The sequence below is a fragment of the Procambarus clarkii genome, chromosome 10 (genome assembly GCF_040958095.1).
Source record: "Procambarus clarkii isolate CNS0578487 chromosome 10, FALCON_Pclarkii_2.0, whole genome shotgun sequence".
Taxonomy (NCBI): Eukaryota; Metazoa; Arthropoda; class Malacostraca; order Decapoda; family Cambaridae; genus Procambarus; species Procambarus clarkii.
The window spans coordinates 53006353-53027594 of NC_091159.1; the positions used below are offsets into that span (position 1 = coordinate 53006353).

General features: G+C 36.7%; 2 protein-coding genes across 9 annotated transcripts in view; both read right to left on the minus strand.

Moving 5' to 3' along the window:
• Window positions 1–1940, minus strand: part of LOC123775064 (mucin-22) — a 65778-nt gene extending 63838 nt beyond the window's left edge. For all 3 annotated transcript variants that reach the window (XM_045769882.2, XM_045769891.2, XM_045769871.2), the window contains exon 1: window positions 1361–1940. In XM_045769882.2, the coding sequence (XP_045625838.2) occupies window positions 1361–1448 (88 nt within the window). In that variant the 5' untranslated portion in view covers window positions 1449–1940. The remainder of the gene's footprint in view (window positions 1–1360) is intronic.
• A 6361-nt stretch (window positions 1941–8301) lies between these two features.
• Window positions 8302–21242, minus strand: part of DEF8 (differentially expressed in FDCP 8 homolog) — a 47260-nt gene continuing 34319 nt past the window's right edge. For 4 of the 6 annotated variants that reach the window (XM_045769841.2, XM_069322054.1, XM_045769832.2 and 1 more), the window contains 3 exons: window positions 17130–17371; window positions 13076–13297; window positions 8302–11447 (listed from right to left, as the gene is read on the minus strand). In XM_045769841.2, coding sequence (XP_045625797.1) covers window positions 11253–11447; window positions 13076–13297; window positions 17130–17371 — 659 coding nt within the window. In that variant the 3' untranslated portion in view covers window positions 8302–11252. The remainder of the gene's footprint in view (window positions 11448–13075; window positions 13298–17129; window positions 17372–21242) is intronic. The other 2 variants (XM_045769858.2, XM_045769850.2) reach the window with 1 other exon arrangement.

The following is a 21242-nucleotide window of genomic DNA, read 5'->3' on the forward strand; positions in this document are numbered from 1 at the left end:
CCTAATGAACAAATCCACAAGGGCCGTGACGAGGATTCGAACCTGCGTCCGAGAGCATCCCAGACGCTGCCTTAATCGACTGAGCTACATGGTAAAAGATTTGTTCATTTGATGCATCACGCATTTGTGATTTCTGTGTAGCTTCACCTAACTTTCACACATGAAGCATATGAGGTAAGAGAGTGTCATAGGTCAGTCGGGGTCGGCCCAAGTGCAATCCTTAAAGAAATATTGGCATTTATGGAGACCCCCCCCCCACGCTATCATGCGATTTTCATGATATCAAATCTGAAATATTGATTATTTCCCATAGATCTGCTAATCATTTTCAGTGCTTCATAATAATAAATTTTCATGGGAGGGAGGGAAAGAGGAAGGGGTGAGGGAAGAAATGACTGAGAGACCAAGAGGTAGGGGATGAGAGGGATGCCGGTTGAGGGGGGGGTGCAAGAGGGTGAAAGAGGGAGGGGGGGAAAAGACCCGGGTGCAGTCATATACCCATTCTAGCCTAAAATAAAGGGGGACAGGCACAAAAAACTGAATTACAAACTGGTATTAATGACACGTGTGCCCTGCAAAGTGCTGAAAAGAATAATAAGAAAAAGCCCATTGGAATATCTGGTTAGAGTTAGGTTTGTAAACAAGCATAGATGCGTTTTTAAGGAAGAGAAATCATGCCTGACAAATCTATTGGAGTTTACGAGAAGCTGGCAACAATAAAATACGATAGAGAAGGATGGACAGATTGCATATCTATCCACACTGCTAAATATCCTTCCACATAGCACCTCATATACTTAATAAACTATTATACATACTTCAGAAATAAACATAAATAAGAGAGTACCTAAGAGACAGAAGGCACAGAGCCAGTGATAGAGGAGAATAAACCGCATTGGCACACGCTAACCAGCAAAAATCCCCCAAGGATCAATCTTGAGATCGGTGTTAGTGACCTAACCATGGGATTACTCGCTAAGCTTCCGGTCGATCAATTGCTAGTCTACCTGTCGATCTCTCACTAAACTTCCTGTCGATCTCTCACTAAACTTCCTGTCGATCTCTCACTAAACTTCCTGTCGATCTCTCACTAAACTTCCTGTCGATCTCTCACTAAACTTCCTGTCGATCTCTCACTAAACTTCCTGTCGATCTCTCACTAAACTTCCTGTCGATCTCTCACTAAACTTCCTGTCGATCTCTCACTAAACTTCCTGTCGATCTCTCACTAAACTTCCTGTCGATCACTCGCTAAAGTGGCTAAACTTATATACATATTTATATATAGAGTATATCTATATATATTATATAGTACAGATAATAATGGATACATAGGAACTACATAAAGATTGTTAATTACCTGGTATGTGAGCGTGGGTGGAAGCCAGGCTCAGGAGCAGCAGCAGCACCGCCCACCGCCGCCCACACAGCACCATCTTGCTCCTCATTACTCATCACTCACCATCAAATATCCTCATCTGTCCTCACAACACTGGCGTGTCTCTCATCTCCGCCGCCTGCCTCACTTATTAATTATTTGCACCATAGATGCGCTTTGTTGCGTGCGTATACATGGTTGCTGGTCCTGGGTCAACTCATGGCGAGGTCAGATGCCAGCTTCAAGCCCTGTGTTCAGTGTCTCTGGGGTTAAAACACTTTTCCTTTACGTTTCACACAATATATTTCTCGAATCATGCACAAATTATTTTTCCAGCTTGGAGATGTATATATATACACACTTTACTGTATATATATAACGTCACTATATTCGCAGGTTATAAAACATCCTATAAAGCGACCGGGATAAGTGTTTTGAAGGTTTAATTAAGGACGGTTGTAACACATAACAAGGACTGTGGTAATGATTATGATGATAGGGTTGGGTGAAAGGTAGTGTGTGTGTGTGAGGGGAGCGAGGACAAGGTGCGGCGTCCACCGTGGCGTCAGACACACAGGTGAGCTTCCACATGGTCCGCCTCCCCTCCCACCCTCGGGGGTGAGTGACTGCCCAACCTCTCGTACTGCACAACTATAATAATAATAATAATAATAATAATAATAATAATAATAATAATAATAATAATAATAATAATAATAATAATAATAATAATAATTTATTTAGTAACAGTACACATTATAGCTGCAGCGTTACAGTACAAACATTCTGTTAGATTTAAAGATAGAGGTAGTTTATACAATACCTAAAGTCACTAGTACGCATAACTAACCTTAACACAAATCAATGTGTTCGTGAACTTGAATTATTAGCTGTAAATTATGTGCCACGTGCGACATGAGAAATATTTATAAGATTTTTTTGTGGATGCTTAAATGCTGGATATGAAAAAAGATGAAGGCGGAAGAAACAATTAAGCATCGTACGCGGGCCGCTGCCAGGTGAGGGGAACATTTACACACTGTTATGTTGCTAAGTCATTACGTAACTTACGCTCAAATATACCTGTAACTAGGCTTATTATATGCAAGTGAATATTAAAATAGAAAAAGAAACAATCTATCTTATCAGGATACCGTATACGTGTATTTGTAAATTACCCTAAATGCACTCATTATATTCTTTAAATCATGGCCGAAACGCTGCGCGTAATCAGTGGCATTATAAAACACACAAATAGTTGGTGTGCTTACTAAATAACCACTATTGGCTAATCCTTTGTATATCTTATAAATACAATCTTATGTATACAGTATCACTATTAATTGCAGTCCTGCCAGTTTCTCACTGCTGCCTTCACGGACTTCCAAACTAGCCTACACACACTAGTCACAAGCTGTTACTCCCCCGAGGACTATTGTGTCCTGTCATTATTAAGGGCGATCGAATTAGAGCCGTGAAGGGAATGATGACATTTAAACAGACGTGGAGGGGTGAGGCGGCGGCGGCGGGCGTACGAGCAGTGTTATGGTGGCGTTACCTAGCAACGGCGTCCCCTGCCACCTGTCGGATGATGCCGGCTCTCACCTAATCATGCAAACGAACCATGCATTATCACTAGCTCTCATTCTAATTATAACATGTGTATATTAATTGTATACGATAATGTACAATATATTCAGAATGCCACTCGACACTTAAAGCTAATTCTATTTGTTGATGAAACAGCCTTCATTAGAATTTAAAAAAAAATTAAGCCTTCATTTTCTCCCATGCTAACCCACTTATTTTTTTATAAATATAAATGAAATGGTGAATATTAAACTAAATTAATTCCATTTGTGGCCGAGTGGACAGCACACTGGACACGTGATCCTGTGGTCCCGGGTTCGATCCCGGGCGCCGGCGAGAAACGATGGACAGAGTTTCTTTCACCCTATGCCCCTGTTACCTAGCAGTAAATAGGAATCTGGGAGTTAGTCAGCTGTCACAGGCTGCTTCCTGGGGGGTGGAGGCCTGGTCGAGGACCTGGCCACAGGGACACTAAAGCCCAGAAATCAACTCAAGATAACCTCAAGATAACCTGACTGCTAACAAACTTACCCTTAATAACATCGATAAAATGTGTTACATATTGTTTGGTAACACGTCCAATAATCAAATTAACCGCAGAATTAGCAATATCCAAATTATGAGTATAGTAGATGGAAACTTCATTGGTGTTCACATAGACAACAAACTGAATTAACATACTGAATATACACTAAAAAAGTTTTTAAAACATTAGGCATTCCCTCCAAAATCAGATACTACGAACCTTGCCCTGTTTTTTATCATAATTTGGCACCATGCTTCTTAATAAATGCCACTGATCATTTCTATGATCAGCGGCATTTTGATCATTTGATTACTTCTATGCCTATAGGCATAGAAGTCTTCATTTCTCAGCATTGAACTGTATCTGCTACTCTTTCACTCACTTTAAAAGTAATCTAAAGCTTCTTGGAGCAATTTTGTCTGACTCTCCAGCCATATGTTTGTATCACTTGCAAATTTGCACATGTTGGTGTTCAATCCTGTCTAAACTCATAATTATACACCCTGTAGATGGTATATAACTGAGGCCCCAGTAAACAACTTACTCTTTGTAATACTATCCGTGGTACACAAGTAATGGTGAGGTAGTGTGATGAACAGGTGACAATAAGAATGTGATGAACAAGTGATCTCTAATCCCCAAGCTCCCCTTAGAGAGGCAAATTCTGATCATGGCTCCTGATAAACAATCATCTGGATGATGGATGGGTCTCAGAGGTCTAGTGTGTTCGACTAAGACTTGGTGGTACCATGGCTTAGTTTGAGGCACTACTAGGAAATCTCTCCCAGAAAGGAAACCCATACCTTGTAATTAGAGGTCGCACAGAGCACAAGGGTACCAGATGTTCAGGAATTGCAGTGCACAATCTTTTTTTATGAATGAAAAACATTAAATGAATTATCTAAAGTCACTTAAATATTAATTTCCACTGATACTGTATGCAATACAGTACAAGCATGCCTTATTATAGGTTCTCTGGATGAATAAAACTTACATAAATTCTGCTAATTTTATCAGAAAGATTACAATGATATTTAAAGTTATCAAAGTTATTAGCATTATCATTTTCATATGCAAAATAAAAGATATAATAAAATATGTCACATTCAAAACCTGTCACATTAATGAGAAACTAAATTACAAGATATTTTATGGAATTAGGAACAAAATAATTGCTTATTAAAATTTAAAATGTTCACATCTGTATTGTTAACATTTTGCACAAGGTTAGTTTTGCATTTTATTACAGAATTGCAGTAAGAAAAAAAAAATTCTACAAATAATGCCAATACTCTACAGTATTTAAGAATTTAAGAGCTGCACTTGAAATAAGTAATGTTCAACATCAAATGCAATGTTGATAATACATTTATATATAAACCTTTCATATTTCCAGTACTGTATTTATAAAATATCACAGGCTTTTTAATTTCTTGTTACTATGTAAACATTAATCAATGTAGAAAACCTCAAAGTAGATTTTATTAAATGTGATGTTTTGCACCAAGACTTTTATTTAAAATTACATTTTGGACCCAGGTTAGAAGAACAGCAACAAGTCGACCAAAGCAGATGTATAGACTGTACCTTGAAGTAATCATATACAAAGTACACGATGAAGAAGCTCTAGAAACTTGGATGCAAGAAATATTGAGTAGTGTCAACATTGGCAATGCTTGTGTCACACAAAACCTGAAGCAACACCACAAACTTTAAGGACTAAACTCATCAGAAATGAAAACAAAATTAGAGGGAAGTTTTTGAAATATGCAACCATTAAACCCTTATAACACTATCAAACAAAATCAGGGAAACCTCAGTACAGTACAGTATTTCATTATCATTTGTGACCCTTAATCCCTCAAAAGGCATGGCCCTAAATTGTCCCACAAACACACGGACTAAACCCTGGAGAAGAGACTGAGGTCAAACAACACTGTCACATTCACCAAGGGATCCTTACTCAAACTGAAAGGATCCTGCACTAATACTTGAGAAATTGACAAGTCCTCAAGCTGAGGCTATTTATAGAGTAGGGTCTAAGACCTGAGTAAAGTATATACAGTATACCCCTTACATCATTGGTACTCTTTTTAAACATCTCTAACATAACCCAAACCATCCTAACCTAACTTATCCTAACAAAAGCAAGAGATCTTTCTTATATATACTGTGTATGGTGTGTACAAAGTACAGTATGTGACATCAGTATGACAATGTTCATGCCGGTACAGGATTTTAGATCCCAATGAATTTAGAAGCCCTTGCCAAGAGGTAGAGACACAAGGATGAAGCATGAGTAGATGCTGGCCAAACAGTCAATACTGCAGTCCTAGATGGGAAAACAGGGAAAGGTCCAGATTTATTTCAAGTTTGCATTATCAAATCCTGAAAATTCTCCTCATAAAAGAAAAGAGGCTCTCCTCCAACAGAACTGTCAACAGTTGATGACTGTGAAATCAAGTACTGTAAGATGTGCATGGTGGGTAGCAGCAACCCGATAAGCTGTCACACTGGAGAGCAGCTCCCCCAACAGACACATCCAGCAACAACAAATATCACACACCCATAGATGGAAAAATCCAGCATTAAGAGTAATGAAAAGATTGTGTTTCGTTGGTCCCTTGCTAACTCACCAAGCTACCCCACCAAGTCATTCATGCACTATCAAAGCAACAACCCTCGAACAATATGGAAAGAAGGGATGGGTGGGAATAAGGAGACACTGACGGACTCTCAAGAAAGAGGCATTTCATTATATTCAACACCAGATTTCTTGGAGGGCTCCCTTCAGTGGCTTCCTGACAAGTAAGTAAGTAGCCCCGAAGAAATTGCCAGTCAGCACTGGGGCAGGCAACCTAATGCCATGCATGCTCGTTGCTGCCTGGAACATTAACCAATTATCAAGATATTATAAACCATATCAGAATAACTGAACTGATGAACCCAAATATCTGGCCAAAAGTACAGAGAAGAATGGCAAGGCAGATACCTAGTATCAGTGACCTATCCTATGAAGACAGACAAGAATCTTTATCTGCACTTGCAGTAGAGATTCAAGATGCAGAGTTGGATATGATCAAGGTTTTCAAGTGGGTTAGGGGGAATGAATGATGGATTACCAATTAGTATTATTGAGACAGTTTAACAGATTTCAAATATAGATTGGATAAATATAAGTATAGGCGAGAGGGATTTAAATGGGACCCTATCTAACTTGAGCTAACAGTAACCAGTCCTCAGGAAGGAGGTACCCTGGAAGTAATCACTTCAAGACTACTATGTAATTAATGCTATTATCTACTCCCTATTTATGATTGGTGAGATTAAAGTTAGGTTTGGTTACGTTAATATGGTGTGTATTATCATCAAATGTGAAATATGAAATTTTAAAACTATTTGAATATCCCATAGAATCTCATTTAACAGAAAACCAAATTCTTCAGAATGTTTCAAAGAAAACAAGTTAAGCATAGACTTTATATTTTAAACCAATGATTTATAATACAATAAAGATATAACTTGAGAATATTCTCTGTTTAGGACAAAGGTTCACTTGCCAGTTTATAAGTATTAATTAATGGAACTGTAATATGCTGTCAGACTATCACAAATATCTAGATAGCTGTTCAAGGTGTTTAACCGGGGTGGCTGGCTGATCATTAGAATCACTTTACCCTGAAAATGACCTGGCAAACAGATCTGCCATTGTGCTTTCTCATTTTTATATTCCTAATTGTTTAAGAGGTACCAAAACATAATATTTACATCTTTGATGTGAAGGTTGAGTGTTCATTTATTCCAAACACAATATTATAAATTCTACTCTTCAATATTGGTGCTGATGTACTTACTTCATATTATGCCATCACTCAATGTTATACCCCTTGATGATACTTTTAACACTCAAAGTGTGCATAAAATAAAAAAAATTAACAAAAAAATCTTATAAAATTATACATTTCCATGTAAAAAATAAAATATATATCTGTCTTTTTGTGTTTCGTGCACACGGAGAGATTGCCAAGTTGGGGACATTCGGTTCCCTGGGCTGTTGCGATGTAAATTTGCTGACAAGCCAAATCAAGAAGCGAGTTGCCATGATCATGTCAAGGGGTTTGTGTGTTGTTTCACTGTAGTTTACACAATGCGTAGAATAAGTCAGTTCATTTACACATAATAGACAAAAAGCAGTGACTGAGTATACAGTATAGGCCTATAATGTACAGTGATAAGTACACCAAAATTGCACGTAAATCTGTTCTTTGTACAGATAAAAGAAAGTGTCTTGTAACTCACTTCTTTGTTGCTATTGTTTAGTAATAACATCCAGAAACAGATTCAAACACTTGCGAGAAATGCCAAATTGTGATTTGATTATAATTGTGTTGCTTGTGGTACAAGATAATCTCATCTATAATAAGCAATTCAAAATGATAGCAGATTTTTAATGACTCTAGGTGAACTTCATTACATTCATATAGATACTGTATATCATAACCATATTTACATCATTTATGTAAAACTGGGTGGTGATAACTGAAATCAACATATGATAACCCAACCCGTTCTCGCAAATTCGTAAAGTCAATATTGACTTATTAACTACGTGCATAGGTGATATACTAAACATAATAGATACCCTTTAAAAGATTCATAGAAAACACCGACCTTACCTAACCTTGTTAGTATCTTAAGATAAGCATCTTATTGCTTCGTAATTACAATTATTACTTAACCTATACCTATTATAGGTTAGGTAATAATTGTAATTACGAAGCAATAAGATGCTTATCTTAAGGTACTAACAAGGTTAGGTAAGGTCGGTGTTTTCTATGAATCTTTTTAAGGGTATCTATTATGTTAAGTATGTCACCAATGCACATATTTAATAAGTCAATATTGACTTATTAAATTTGCGAGAACGGGTTGGATAACCACATTGCCGTAGGGATAAATGTATGATGATAACTGCACTTTAAGCATTAGACTAGTTCTAAAAACAGTCCACCTGAGGATTACACTGCCACTTTCAAGAGGAAAATTTCCTTTTTCCCACTGTGTGTAAGTATAGTATATGAGGTACCCAGCAGTGTCCAGGGCAATCCCCAAAAAAGGTTGTGACATTTACATGCTGAGAGCCTAGGTTAATCAGGGAATTCAAAGATTCTGCCATGTGTGCCAACCCTGACCCACCTGTGATAGTCCTTGCTTTATACATACAGTATGAATATATTCCAAGGCAGCTGAAGGTAATGAAATTCCAGGGACTTGGCTAACCACCTTGCACCAATTTCATGGGGATTCCCCATAGGTGCAAACCTTCTTTTAATAATATCAAAGGGGGCAGTCCCAACCCACCCATAATGGTAACCAACCCCTCACCAGTCAGTCCTGCACAGTTAGGCGAGGCTAGCCCCAAGCATCTGTTCTCTTAACTTTGGACAGACATACATTCTCAAAGATGTAAAAGTAATGATTCAAGTTGATATGTACATACCAAAATATAATAACAACAATAATGAGAATACCACCATGAGGTATTTTCCTAATCGGGATACCTAGCTAAAACATAAAACATTAAGCTAAATCATGATGTATGACATGACACTAATGTTGGAGCACCTTTTTATTGAACAACTTAATGACTAATGGGGTATACTGGATAATTAAGTGCCTTTAATTCTTTTCTTGATGTGGATATTGATGAAATACTAAATTTGGCCACATTCATTTAGCCTCAAGGTAAAACTATATAAAACATAGGATACCTCCCGGTTTAACTTTGAAATTAGTGCATTAAACCCATATTTATGCTTTCTTCCTATATTGCAACATGCTATTAAACTTACAAAACTTGCTTAAAAATACATGTAAGCAGCCCACAAGTGAAAAAAAGAACAAATCTTTTCCAAAAACAAAAAATTATCAACTTTCTTGACAAGATTAAATTGTTTAAATTTGTACATATCAGTATCTATATAACAACCTAATATATTCACCAAGATTACACAACCCAAGCACCACCCTAGATTCAGATATCATCTTACATTGCTTCTCCTTTCCTTCACACACACACACACACACACACACACACACACACACACACACTGAAATATTAATTCATTTAGAAAGCATCACATTTAAAAAAACAAATCCTAAATGTTGGGGAGATAAACTAACTGCGTTCATAATCCAAGTCCTAAAAAAGAATAAGGTACAGTATCACAAATACAGATTAATAAATTATGCAATGTTATGGTGTATTGGTAACACAAACCATAAGTTATTTTGACTGAAACATGGCTCTGTACAATATTATATCTATACTGTAACAGTAAATGTTCCTTTAAGATTTAAGCTTTAGCCTAAGGCAGTGTCTTAAAATTCACACATTTCTTGCATGCAGCAATTTACTTAATAATAAATAAACATTCTTTTACCGTATCCATTATATTAAGGAAAAAAATTGTGTAACACTAATTTTGAACAGTAAAATTAAATGAGGTTTAATATGGCTCCAAAGAATTTCAGTAAAGAAGAAATAATCATTTGTATTATAGTTAATAATCCAAAATACATTCCTTTATTATGTATGGCAAATACTGATATATTACCGAGAGTTCAGTGTGCAAGGTGCTTTTAGTTTTATCATGAGATAATAAATTGGGTCTATTTATTTATCTACTTGCTCAGTTATTTTGAGCTTTTATGCTATCTTGTTGAATATACAACAGCAAGTACTGTACTGTATTGCATTCTTCTCACAACGGCTAAATCTGTAGAATGGTCTGATTGCTGAAGCCATTATTACAAGAAAACATACTTAAATCAAATACAGCTAAAACAGCTACAATATACAGAATTCTTTTCCCAACAAGGGCTCTAGCAATATTGCATGGCTGGTGAACCCATGTCTCCAACAACTTACAACTTCACAGGAAGCAGCATTAGTATTTTCTATATATGTTTTACATGTTTTAAAGTTTTGTATAAAAACAAATTAAAAAGGTGAGGTATAATGCTTGACACACCATACCATATATAAACAAAAGTTATCAATGATTACACCATCAAGATGAATCAATATGAATGAGGTTACAAGCAAGTTAAAGTTCTACACATCAAGCTAACAAGAACACTGTAATTTCTGCATGAGCATTTGCATAAATTATTCCTTACAAAAGTTATTTTATGGCATCTAGTGTACAAAATGTAGAGGTAATTAACAAAATATAGTTTCTCAAAGGACGCTAGTTTCATAAAAGGTTCAAATATAAAGAATCTTTATCAAGCTACTCCCAAATAACCAGATCGATTACCAACAATCTGTTTTCATCAGCACAACATATCCAAAGCACAAAGTTACACTGGAAGAAGATGCTGCTTCCAAATATTGACTGCAATGATTCTTGGCCTTCCAAACTCCCACCTTCAACTCTAGGAGTTTCAGATTTCTCTGTGATACACAGAGTAGTCAAAGATATGTGTATTAAGGCCAAATCCAAAAAACTATTAAATTATTCATTATTTGGGACAACGCACTTGCAAATATTTGTACTACACATACACTAATTATATGCATAATATAATTTAAAGCTATATTTACTACTTAATGGGAGTTTTGATACCTGAATTTGTTATCAAATCAATCATTAAGTATCTGAAATAAGTAACAGAGCTTAAATTTAATAAATCATATATACCATCTGTGGAAATGTATACCACAAACACATCACAGCACTTCTCGCATACATACTATTCATCCGTCAAGTCATGTTTGCGTCTGGCTTCCTGGCGTGCACACCTGGGGCACCTGGAGCTGCGGGAGGTGTAACACAGGTGGTGAAGGGTGGCCGAGCACACAGTGCACACAATGACACCCCCATCAAAGGGAAAGATGATCTCACTGGCATCACATATTTCACAGATATATCCCTTTCCCTGGCAAACCTGAAGAACAACGCAATGTGTGTGTACATTAAATATTGATAAGGTAAGATTATTTGATCTTAATACAGTATTATAATATAAAAAAGTATCTTTACCTCACTAATAAAAGTATTGGAATCTTTGAATTGAGAACTAATAATATTCCTCACTGATAGAATGATTGATGGATTTTAGTCATGAATATACATGTAGTTTACTTTATTACTGATAACATACCTTAAAGCACAAATGAGTAATAACAGATAATATGTAACCTTTACATCAAATTAAGGTATATAATTCATCTGTCAAATAATATCATAATATGAAATAGTACAGTGTACTATTGCCAAGAAAAAGAAGCTTGCTGCTAAGATTATTGTCGTACCCCGAGCTAAGAGCAAGACATACTGTGCAGACACCCATCAAGTGCTAGCTAAGGGCAAGGCTCTCTGCACAGACACCCATCCAGTGTTGTCCTCAAGTTACTCAAGTAACAGCAACACCAGGTGATGCAAACATTAACGATTTTATTATGAATATTGTAATGTTTTATCCTAATAAAATAGAATATGTACTGCTTTAACAAGATTATAGGTTAAATAATATAAATGTTACAGAACAGTGTGGTTTGTTTAATTTTATGAGACTACAATAAGTCATTATCAAAAGGAGCTAATCCTAGAAGACTTCCGTATTTAGCACTATATATGGCACAGAAGAGTAAAATAATTATTCAGGATATCAATACAAAAATGAAGATATATAATAGAAGAATATACACAGAAATCACAATAGCATGATATATCAAATGAACAAATCCACAAGGGCCGTGATGTGGGTTCGACCTAGAGCGTAAGTTCAAACCCTCTTCACGGCCCTTGTGGATTCGCTCATACAAGAATACAAGACATAAGACAAGTGATGTTAAAGGTATAAGATTCACCAAGGATTTTATTAAGGGATCAGTGGTTTAAAGGGACAATGGGAAAGCAAAATTTCTGATCATCCCGAAAATCAGGACATCATTCGAGGTGTGCAACTTTAAGTAAGACAATGCAGTTCTGACAATAGTGGTGCATGTTTAACCCCTGCACTGCGCAAAGTGCCTTTAGGCACTCTGAGAGTTGTGCTATTTTTTTTTTAATTAGGCTATACTTTAATGATTTTTAATGTTTTCATTACTCTTTGTGTTTTTAAATGAAAATAGTTGAGTTTGGAAACATTTTGACATTAAATTTACCTGAATATTTATGTAAACAACAAGGAATATGTCCTTGACAATTGCCCCAAGAAGTTTTTGCCGAAACCAGGTGCGCAGTGCATGTTTAAGAACACAACGAGATTGTAAATCTCCACATGCACATAAATATATCGGTATGTGTATTTCTTCACAGATCCTTGGGAATCTGTTACATTTAGATACTCTGATTGTAGTGTGATATCAAAGTGTTGTTTGTTTATTTAAACAGCAAAAGTGTTGGTGTATTTTGAAGGCTGAGCGACAGTTTCAACCAACTTTTCAAGTTGGGTCAAACTGTGAAAAAGACCTGTCTGAAAACAGTTTTTTTATACTATTATATTTAAAACTACAGTACTATTATAAATATTCAATTAGAATAGTACTAATGTGAAACAAAAATACTTACCAAACACTCTTTCTTGATATGAGACGAGAAGCTGCTATGAACCTTTTTAAGGTATTCCACCAGCACTCCAGAGTTAACATCTACTAAATCTTGCAAAGAGTACATATGAGCATTCTCCACGAAGTGTTGCCTCTCTTCCAGCTGCCTCAACATTCGTGACTCCTGGGCAGTACGACAGGTGCCCAAGTACTGCTTCATAATGAGAAGATCTTCCCGCAGTTTCTGAAGGAGAGGCATTGTTAAGCTTTAAGTTTCAAGTACATTAAGTAGGATAAGTTGACATACTTATGAAGCCTTGGATGAATGTTAATGGGTCTTAAAATTTCCAAACCCCATTTCATAAATAAAATTAAATAATATAATACAGTATATCAAATTTAAATTTTAGCCACATAATATATAGAACAAATTAAACTTTTCATAACAAATGTTCACTTTCATGTCCTAAATTAAATAAAAAAAAGATACCAAGACATCCAAATATTTGTCTGTACTGTACAGAAATAGCTTATGAACAGTTAAACAACAAATAATATACTCTCTCCAGCGACATACTTCCTCTGCCTTTCATTTTCAATAAGTTTTAGTATTGAGAAAGCTTCTTCATATAAGGAATTTGTAATCATTCCTCACAATGTGATTATATTCAATCACATGGCTGCTTCTACATTGTTGAAATTTGAGGTTAAATTATGTTAAAACTAATGCATAAATTCTGAAAAGGTTTTATTTCACACTCTCCTGCCCTTGTTCAACAAAATGGTAAAAGTGGAATCATTTTAGATTGAGGTTGAATCACCTCCAAATCAATTGCACATTTCATCTGTATTCTGGCCTTCTCTTGGATTTGTTTGTACTGGCACATATTACGCACAAAATAGTAATGCGAATTGAGAAACTTGATAAAAAACAATTTGAAACCTGGAACTTCAAGAACAAGAGATCACAGATTTAAGCTGTGGAAACAAAGCTGCCAAACAAAAAAACCAGGGTAGTAGACAGTTAGAACACGTTAAGTGAGAAGATGGTGGATGCCAAAGATGTCAGTACTGTACTTTCAAAGCATCATGTAACAAAGAGTGCTGAGAAGATGGGACACCATGAGCGTAGGTCTCATCCTGTAACTACACTCAGGCAGTTATAGTGATGTTAAAGTGATGTTAATACATAGTGAGTGATGTATTACTCAGTATTTCATAGTTATAGTGATGTTAATACATTAGGTTCCTAATGTAGTTCAGTACATTAAGAACTCAAAAGATATTCAGTATGCATAGGCATCAATTTGTCAGTGCAACATACAGACTGCCAATAAATGGAAGACAGGAATCTATAAGAAATTTGTCACTACAAGACAAAATACTAGTAGTTTCAACTGTTTTGTCATTGTCAAACTGACATTTTCTCCTCTTTCATTGCCAGCAGCATATCTGTATTACATAGATACATAGGTATCTGTAATCAACCCGTTCTCGCAAATTTAATAAGTCAATATTGACTTATTAAATATGTGCATAGGTGACATACTTAACATAATAGTTTCCCTTGATAAGCTTCATAGAAAACACCGACCTTACCTAACCTACTTAGTATGTTAAGATAAGCATCTTATTGCTTCGTAATTACAATTATTACCTAACCTATACCTATAATAGGTTAAGTAACAATTGTAATTACGAAGCTATAAGATGCTTATTTTAACATACTAAGTAGGTTAGGTAAGGTCGGTGTTTTCTATGAAGCTTTTCAAGGGAAACTATTATGTTTAGTATGTCACCTATGCACGCAACTAATAAGTCAATATTGACTTATTAAATTTGCGAGAACGGGTTGCTGTAATACATAGGTATGTATATATCTGTAATACATAGGTATGTATATATCTGTAATACATAGGTATGTATTCAAGGCTCTCAATAATCTTACAGCAGTTCCTAACTCCATTGTTTCTTTCTAAAGAATATAAATTTTCTTCAAAAAGGACAAGCTTAGTGACATGAATCGGCTTTTTGTTGCTGATAACCTATATAAAAATCATTTCAACTTTGATCCATCAAGTTTTTCGAAATGGACAAATGATGTAATGATGTATGGGTGTAATGAAGTACACATAATTGAACCCCAAAACCTCGACCTCATAATAATGTATACTATAAAAATACAGAAAGAATTAGGTTATCGGTAAAAACTGTTTAAAAGTCTAAACAAAGGGGACCAAGATGCTAAGCAAACTGAAGACAGCCGAATTGTTCGCTTGAGCCAGAAGTGGCAGAAGCCTATGTATACTTAGCACAAGTACTCAGGACAAGTTGCTCAAAAATCTCTCCATAAAATGAGGGATTAGTCTACACAGCATTCTTTATAATTAAGGAATGTATATATAATGAATAGTTAAGGAGCCTATATAGTATTAAAAAGTCCAGTTCCACAAGGCAGCTGCAGTCTAGTAGGTAGCTGGTAAAGAAGGCAGAATGGCCAAAATAGAAGTCCAGTGCTGTCAAAAACCACACCTGAGAGTGAAAGGACAACTGAACCCAACAAGCTAAATATTGGAGACAATGGGAATGACTATTGAGGTTCTGAGAAACAGCAAGCTGCAATGTCAGGTGAAGAATCAGATGGAGAATCTATAACAATCTAGCAATATCATATATATGACAAAGAAACCCCACAGGGATGAGGGACATAGGCTATTCAGACAGTCACATAGACAGGCAGGCATATCAAGTGCAGGGCAAGTGGCTCAGCAAAACAGACACCGATTCTTGACCTAGACCACTTGGTGAGGGGAAGGCATAAGCAGCCAAAAATCACAAGAAATCAATCATGCAGCCCAAGTGCAAAGCCCCATCAATCCCACACCAGGAGCAGAGTCAAGCATGCACACAACCTGAAGACTGTCTTCATCCATCAACAAGACCCACAGAGGAGAACAAATCTCATGCATGGCCTGGAGGTGTGGTAACTTGATAAGTCAGTTTGTAGAAGAGGAAGCCCACAACCCTTCAGAGCAGGTATTTATTCTAAGGTATAGAGAAATGCAAGCCAACCCCTAAGTAAGGTAACACTAACCTTAGTCAGAATGAAATGAAATGCCAAGACAACACTATCACTGGCATAACCACAATTAGTAAGCACAAGTGAAAACAGAGTAATGCCACTAGTAGAACTGATGTTTCAGGGAAAGAGAGCATTCCACACAAGAAGCACAAACAACTTGGACAATGTCTTAGCGGAAGAATTAGCTAATAAGGCCAATGAAAAAGCCACAGCCAGAACATCCAGTTCCAACAACAATTGCTCAGAACCAGTTCCTGGGATGACTAGTACAGTAACTGAGGGCTTCTGGCAATCTTGTGTGAGCCTTGTAATGAAGCAAGTTCAAACAGTGCAGAAACATTCCCTTACATACATACTATTTTATAATTCCTTGTGTCGGGGGACAGGAAGCCAGAGTGTATTCATATATGGTAGACTTATACCGAGGTGCCTCCCCCCCCCCCAAAAAAAAAAAAAACTGGATTACTGATCCCACCCAGAATGCAACCCCTCAACAAGCTGACTAAATCCTCAGTACCTACTCACTGCTAGGTGAACAGAGGCACTAGGTGAAAGAAAATGTACCCAACCATTTTTGTCCTCTCCCGGGATTTGAACCCGGAATTCTTGATTGAGCGTCAAGAACAAACCCGACTGTACTACCTGGACCCAATGGAGTTGATCATACACTGACAACTGCAGAAAACAGATTATCACTACAAAGGTTATCTTGACAGGATTTCGGGGCTTTAGTGTCCCTGCGGTCCGGTCCTCGACCAGGCCTCCACCCTCAGGAAGCAGCCCGTGACAGCTGACTAACACCCAGGTACCTATTTTACTGCTAGGTAACAGGGGCATAGGATGAAAGAAACTCTGCCCATTGTTTCTCGCCGGCGCCCGGGGTCCGACCACAGGATCACAAGTCCAGCGTGCTGTCCGCTCGGCCGACCGGCTCCTTAATCATTGGAGGTTTAGGTTTAATCATTGCTTGAAATTACTTCACCAAAATTCTTACCTTCACTGTGCTGAGTTCCTCAACAAATTTGAAGAGGTGAGAATTGAGTTTCTCTAAATGAAGCACTGGCCTATTCTTCATCAACAAGAGGAACTGTTTGGCTTGCCTGCTCACAACACGTTCTTCAAAATCCCAATTGTGTACAACTCGTGAAGGCATTACCAGTCTAGAGTTCCAGTGGCAGGCAGGACAGTAGTAAAGGCCAGTGTAGTCACAACGTCTTGGCTCGCACCAAGCATTGTCTGCAACAATATAAAAATGATGCTGCATGAATCATGTACAGTATATGAAAACATTAGGCAAATGAGTAAAACTGACACTTATCAAGCCAAAGTTTTCTTGGTGATGTTTTGTTTAGTGACCTTAAATGAGCTGATCAAATTCACACAGATGAAAATGAATTCAAAACATGTTCATTTTCTTTGCACAGTACAGCATTTTTAGTGTACACAAAATCTTAATTATTAATACAAAATCTAGTTCTAAAAAATGCCAGTGTTCAACAGCATCCTCTTCAATTGATCTTGCTTCAACTGAAGAGAGGCGCCAGCGAGCACCAAAGCTTTAGGAATACACTTGCTGCAATGAGGATTTTACTTTCATGTTTCAGTGATTATCATCCAATTATTATGCCACATGTCTGAAAAAGCACTGCACTGTCCTCTTATTTTTTTCAGAGATTATAATACTGTACTGTATTTGTAAAAATTGCGCTAACATTAAACTTGTATGTTTTAATTTATTATATATTTTTTAATGCTGATGGTAATATTGTGTTCACTGGTTGCAGGCACATACAATCTTTCCATAATGATGCAGTAAATGAGCATTAAAGGTAGAAATCATAAGAAAATGCAACAAATTTAAATTAAATTGTAATAATTATCATCAATAAATTTAATATGACCAAATATTAATGGATACTCAATTTTGTATTTATATTTATTTTATTAAATTTTTGTTTGGCAAACCCTCATATTTTTCACTAACCTGGACTGGGTCTACCTAAAAAATTATAAGCATTTGTCAAGTCACAGTAGGTTACTATAGACACTAAACCCTCTGTGATGGAAATTGTTGCAGCATTTCCACCACGTGACAATGGGAAGAGGAGAAACAGGAGATTTCTCAATCTAACCCAAATGACTTCCAGAATGAATATATATTGAACGAGTAAATATTGAGGTCATATGATTGAACCAAACTCACACTCCATAACTCCTCAGGCATACACACTACTGACTGTACATTCTTGCGAATTCATTTATTGTTCCTCCTGATTCCCATCACAGCATAGATGTGTGTGTTGACAGTGGCCTGGTGTGACTTTTTTTGGCACAGGAAGTGGGGTTCGTTCTCGACTCGCAATCAAGAATTCTGGGTTCGAATCCAGGTGGGATAGAAATGGTTGGGCTACCACCTAATGCCTCTGTTCACCTAGTGGTAAGTAGGTACTTATGAGTTAGTCACCTTGTTATGGAGTTGCATCCTGGGTAGGGTCAGTAATTCAACCTCGGAGTTTTTAGATATATATACTGTACTGTATATATATATACAGTACTGCTCCTTGCGCCTCTCTGAGGGAATAATGGGGATCAGGTTCTGGCTCATGGTCACCAGTAGGACAATAAGAACTCCACGCCTAATGGCACCTCGTAATCTGGCACTATATCAGTATAGTAGCTTAAAGGAGCCACCGGGCTCACCCAGTAATTGGAGTTTCATTACATTCAAGGCTGGTTTTATTCTGCCTTGTTACTATCTAATTTGCACATGCTTTCTGTCCACACATTTTTTTTTAAGTAAATGGTAACTACTTCACTAATATGATAAACAAGCAAGAAGAATTCTTTAGCAAACATTTCAATTGTTTCTTCAAGTATCCAAGACGAAGAAATTTGAGATGTCAGGAAGAAGGTGCTCATCATGCCAATCTCTCAAGAAAGGAATTCCCCAAGCAAACAAGCATCTAAGACAAAGGTAGAGAGCTGGAAATTAAATATCATAGAAACAAAAAATATTCATCTTAAAAGACATTTTAGATGCAAGAAGTGTGTGCTGATTAATGGACATACAGTATTTATTATTATATATCTTGCTTAAGCATGGCCCATAATAAAATGTGGAAATTCAGGTCTCGGCAATGTTATCAAGGTTGTTCAACACTGGTAACTAACAGGGAAATATGAGACGAGATTGATGCATTACAAACCAATCACACCAAACATATATACTGAATACTGCATGCATACAGCATCACACTATAATGGATATAGTGTGCCTATGGATACACACTACACTGTACTGTATACAGTGTGCACATGGCATCACATTATACAGTACTGTATATAATGAACACATGGCATAATGCTGTATAATATATAGTGCACACACAACATCACACTATACTCTATTGAGATTATTATGCTCTCAACTGCAACATGCTGACATATTTATCTGGATTGTCTGTGTATATCTTAACAATTAATAGTGTAGTAGAACACAGAAAATCAAGACTTTAGCAGCCTGGAAACTTCTAAAATTCTCAACTATTTAAAAATTTCCACTAACAAAATACAGTAAATAAAAATTATATCTAGAACAGGTGGTATAGATTTCCACTTTGCTGTCAGGCTTTGCAGGAGTGTCCACCATTGTTTACAGTATTACACGCGAGTTGGTGGCCGTGTAAGGCAAAGCATTTAAGTAGAGTTCTCTCAATTCCTCCCCCCTCATCCACTCATTTATTATGACTTCTCATAAGAGGTAGCCATTGATGACTATATTGGTGCAAGTTGTACAAACTGCAATACATAATTTGCTTAGAATATTGTAAAAGTCATCAACTCAGGGGTTCCTAGAAGAAATTAAAATTGATAAAGAAAATGAAAGGTGTTTGCACTGGTAAGCAAGCTGTGCGAGGAATATGGCAAAGGCTTGTCCATCATTCGTGATTTACAGAGGCAGCATGAAAAGCTCTCATTGTGTTTTCCTGAAATTGATTGCAACAATTAATACATAGTGTTAGGTAGCATGACCATGTTCAAATTATTTCCAAGTGATTCCAGCAGTGCCATAATAAAGGTGCTCCCATTTCTGGATCAAAGTTGATGGAAAATACCAGTTTCATTATGATTTAATTTTTATATGAACCATGTGAAGACTTCTCCAAGTCGTTAACAAAGTTTTAGCTTCAGTTGTGGCATTTACTGAAGGTGCCGGTAATGTAAAACCCATTGCCAATAAGGAAGTCACCAACAATTACAGTCAGTAGTGAATTTTTCTATGGATACAGCTAGTTTGCATAAATCACCTTCAGCAACTATTTATATATCTGTGATTATGGGCAATTAGATCTAGCTCTTTTATGCTCAGCCTTCTAGTCTTTCGTAACTGGCATCTCTCGATGTTCAAGTTTGATTCATATTTTATTTCAAATTTGTGGACAGAAGTGCTTTGACACCACCTTTCAATGTGCTGTACGAAATTTCACTTGTCAACCACCTGTGCAGGGGATGAGAATTTTCTTAAATTTTTACAACTCGATGGTGAATCCAGCTTCACGTGATATGCTTTTATCCTACCTCTTCTCAATTTAAATAGGCTGTCCTTGTCTACCTTGTCAAGTTCTCTAAGTATCTTTATAAGTGATTATATCCATTTTTCTTCTCTCCTGTAAAGCTGTCAGGTTCCCTGACTTATCCTCATGTGTCCTCTAAATTCCAGTACTACAATAGTACTACAGTAGTCTAGTTCAAAACCTCAATTTTCTAAAGTTTCTGTTTGTGCTTCACAAGGTGCAGCTTCCATTCCAGTGATGCATACTCCAGTAATGGCCTCAGAGTATATAGACTTTAAAACCTTCTCTTATATATTTTTAAGTGCTATTCTTTATATAGTATGGCGGAGGCAGAGAGAATGATGATGCCGGGACGACAAACATCCCTCAAGTTCACACACAGTGAGCGTGGGGTCGATGGGCCAAGCCATAATAAACCATGCAACAGATCCCCCAGTGCCTGAAGATAACCAGCTTAACAGGACACCCAGACACTGGGGGTCACTCACTGAAGAACAGACCCCAACCATAGCCAAAACTCCTAGGCTACAAAT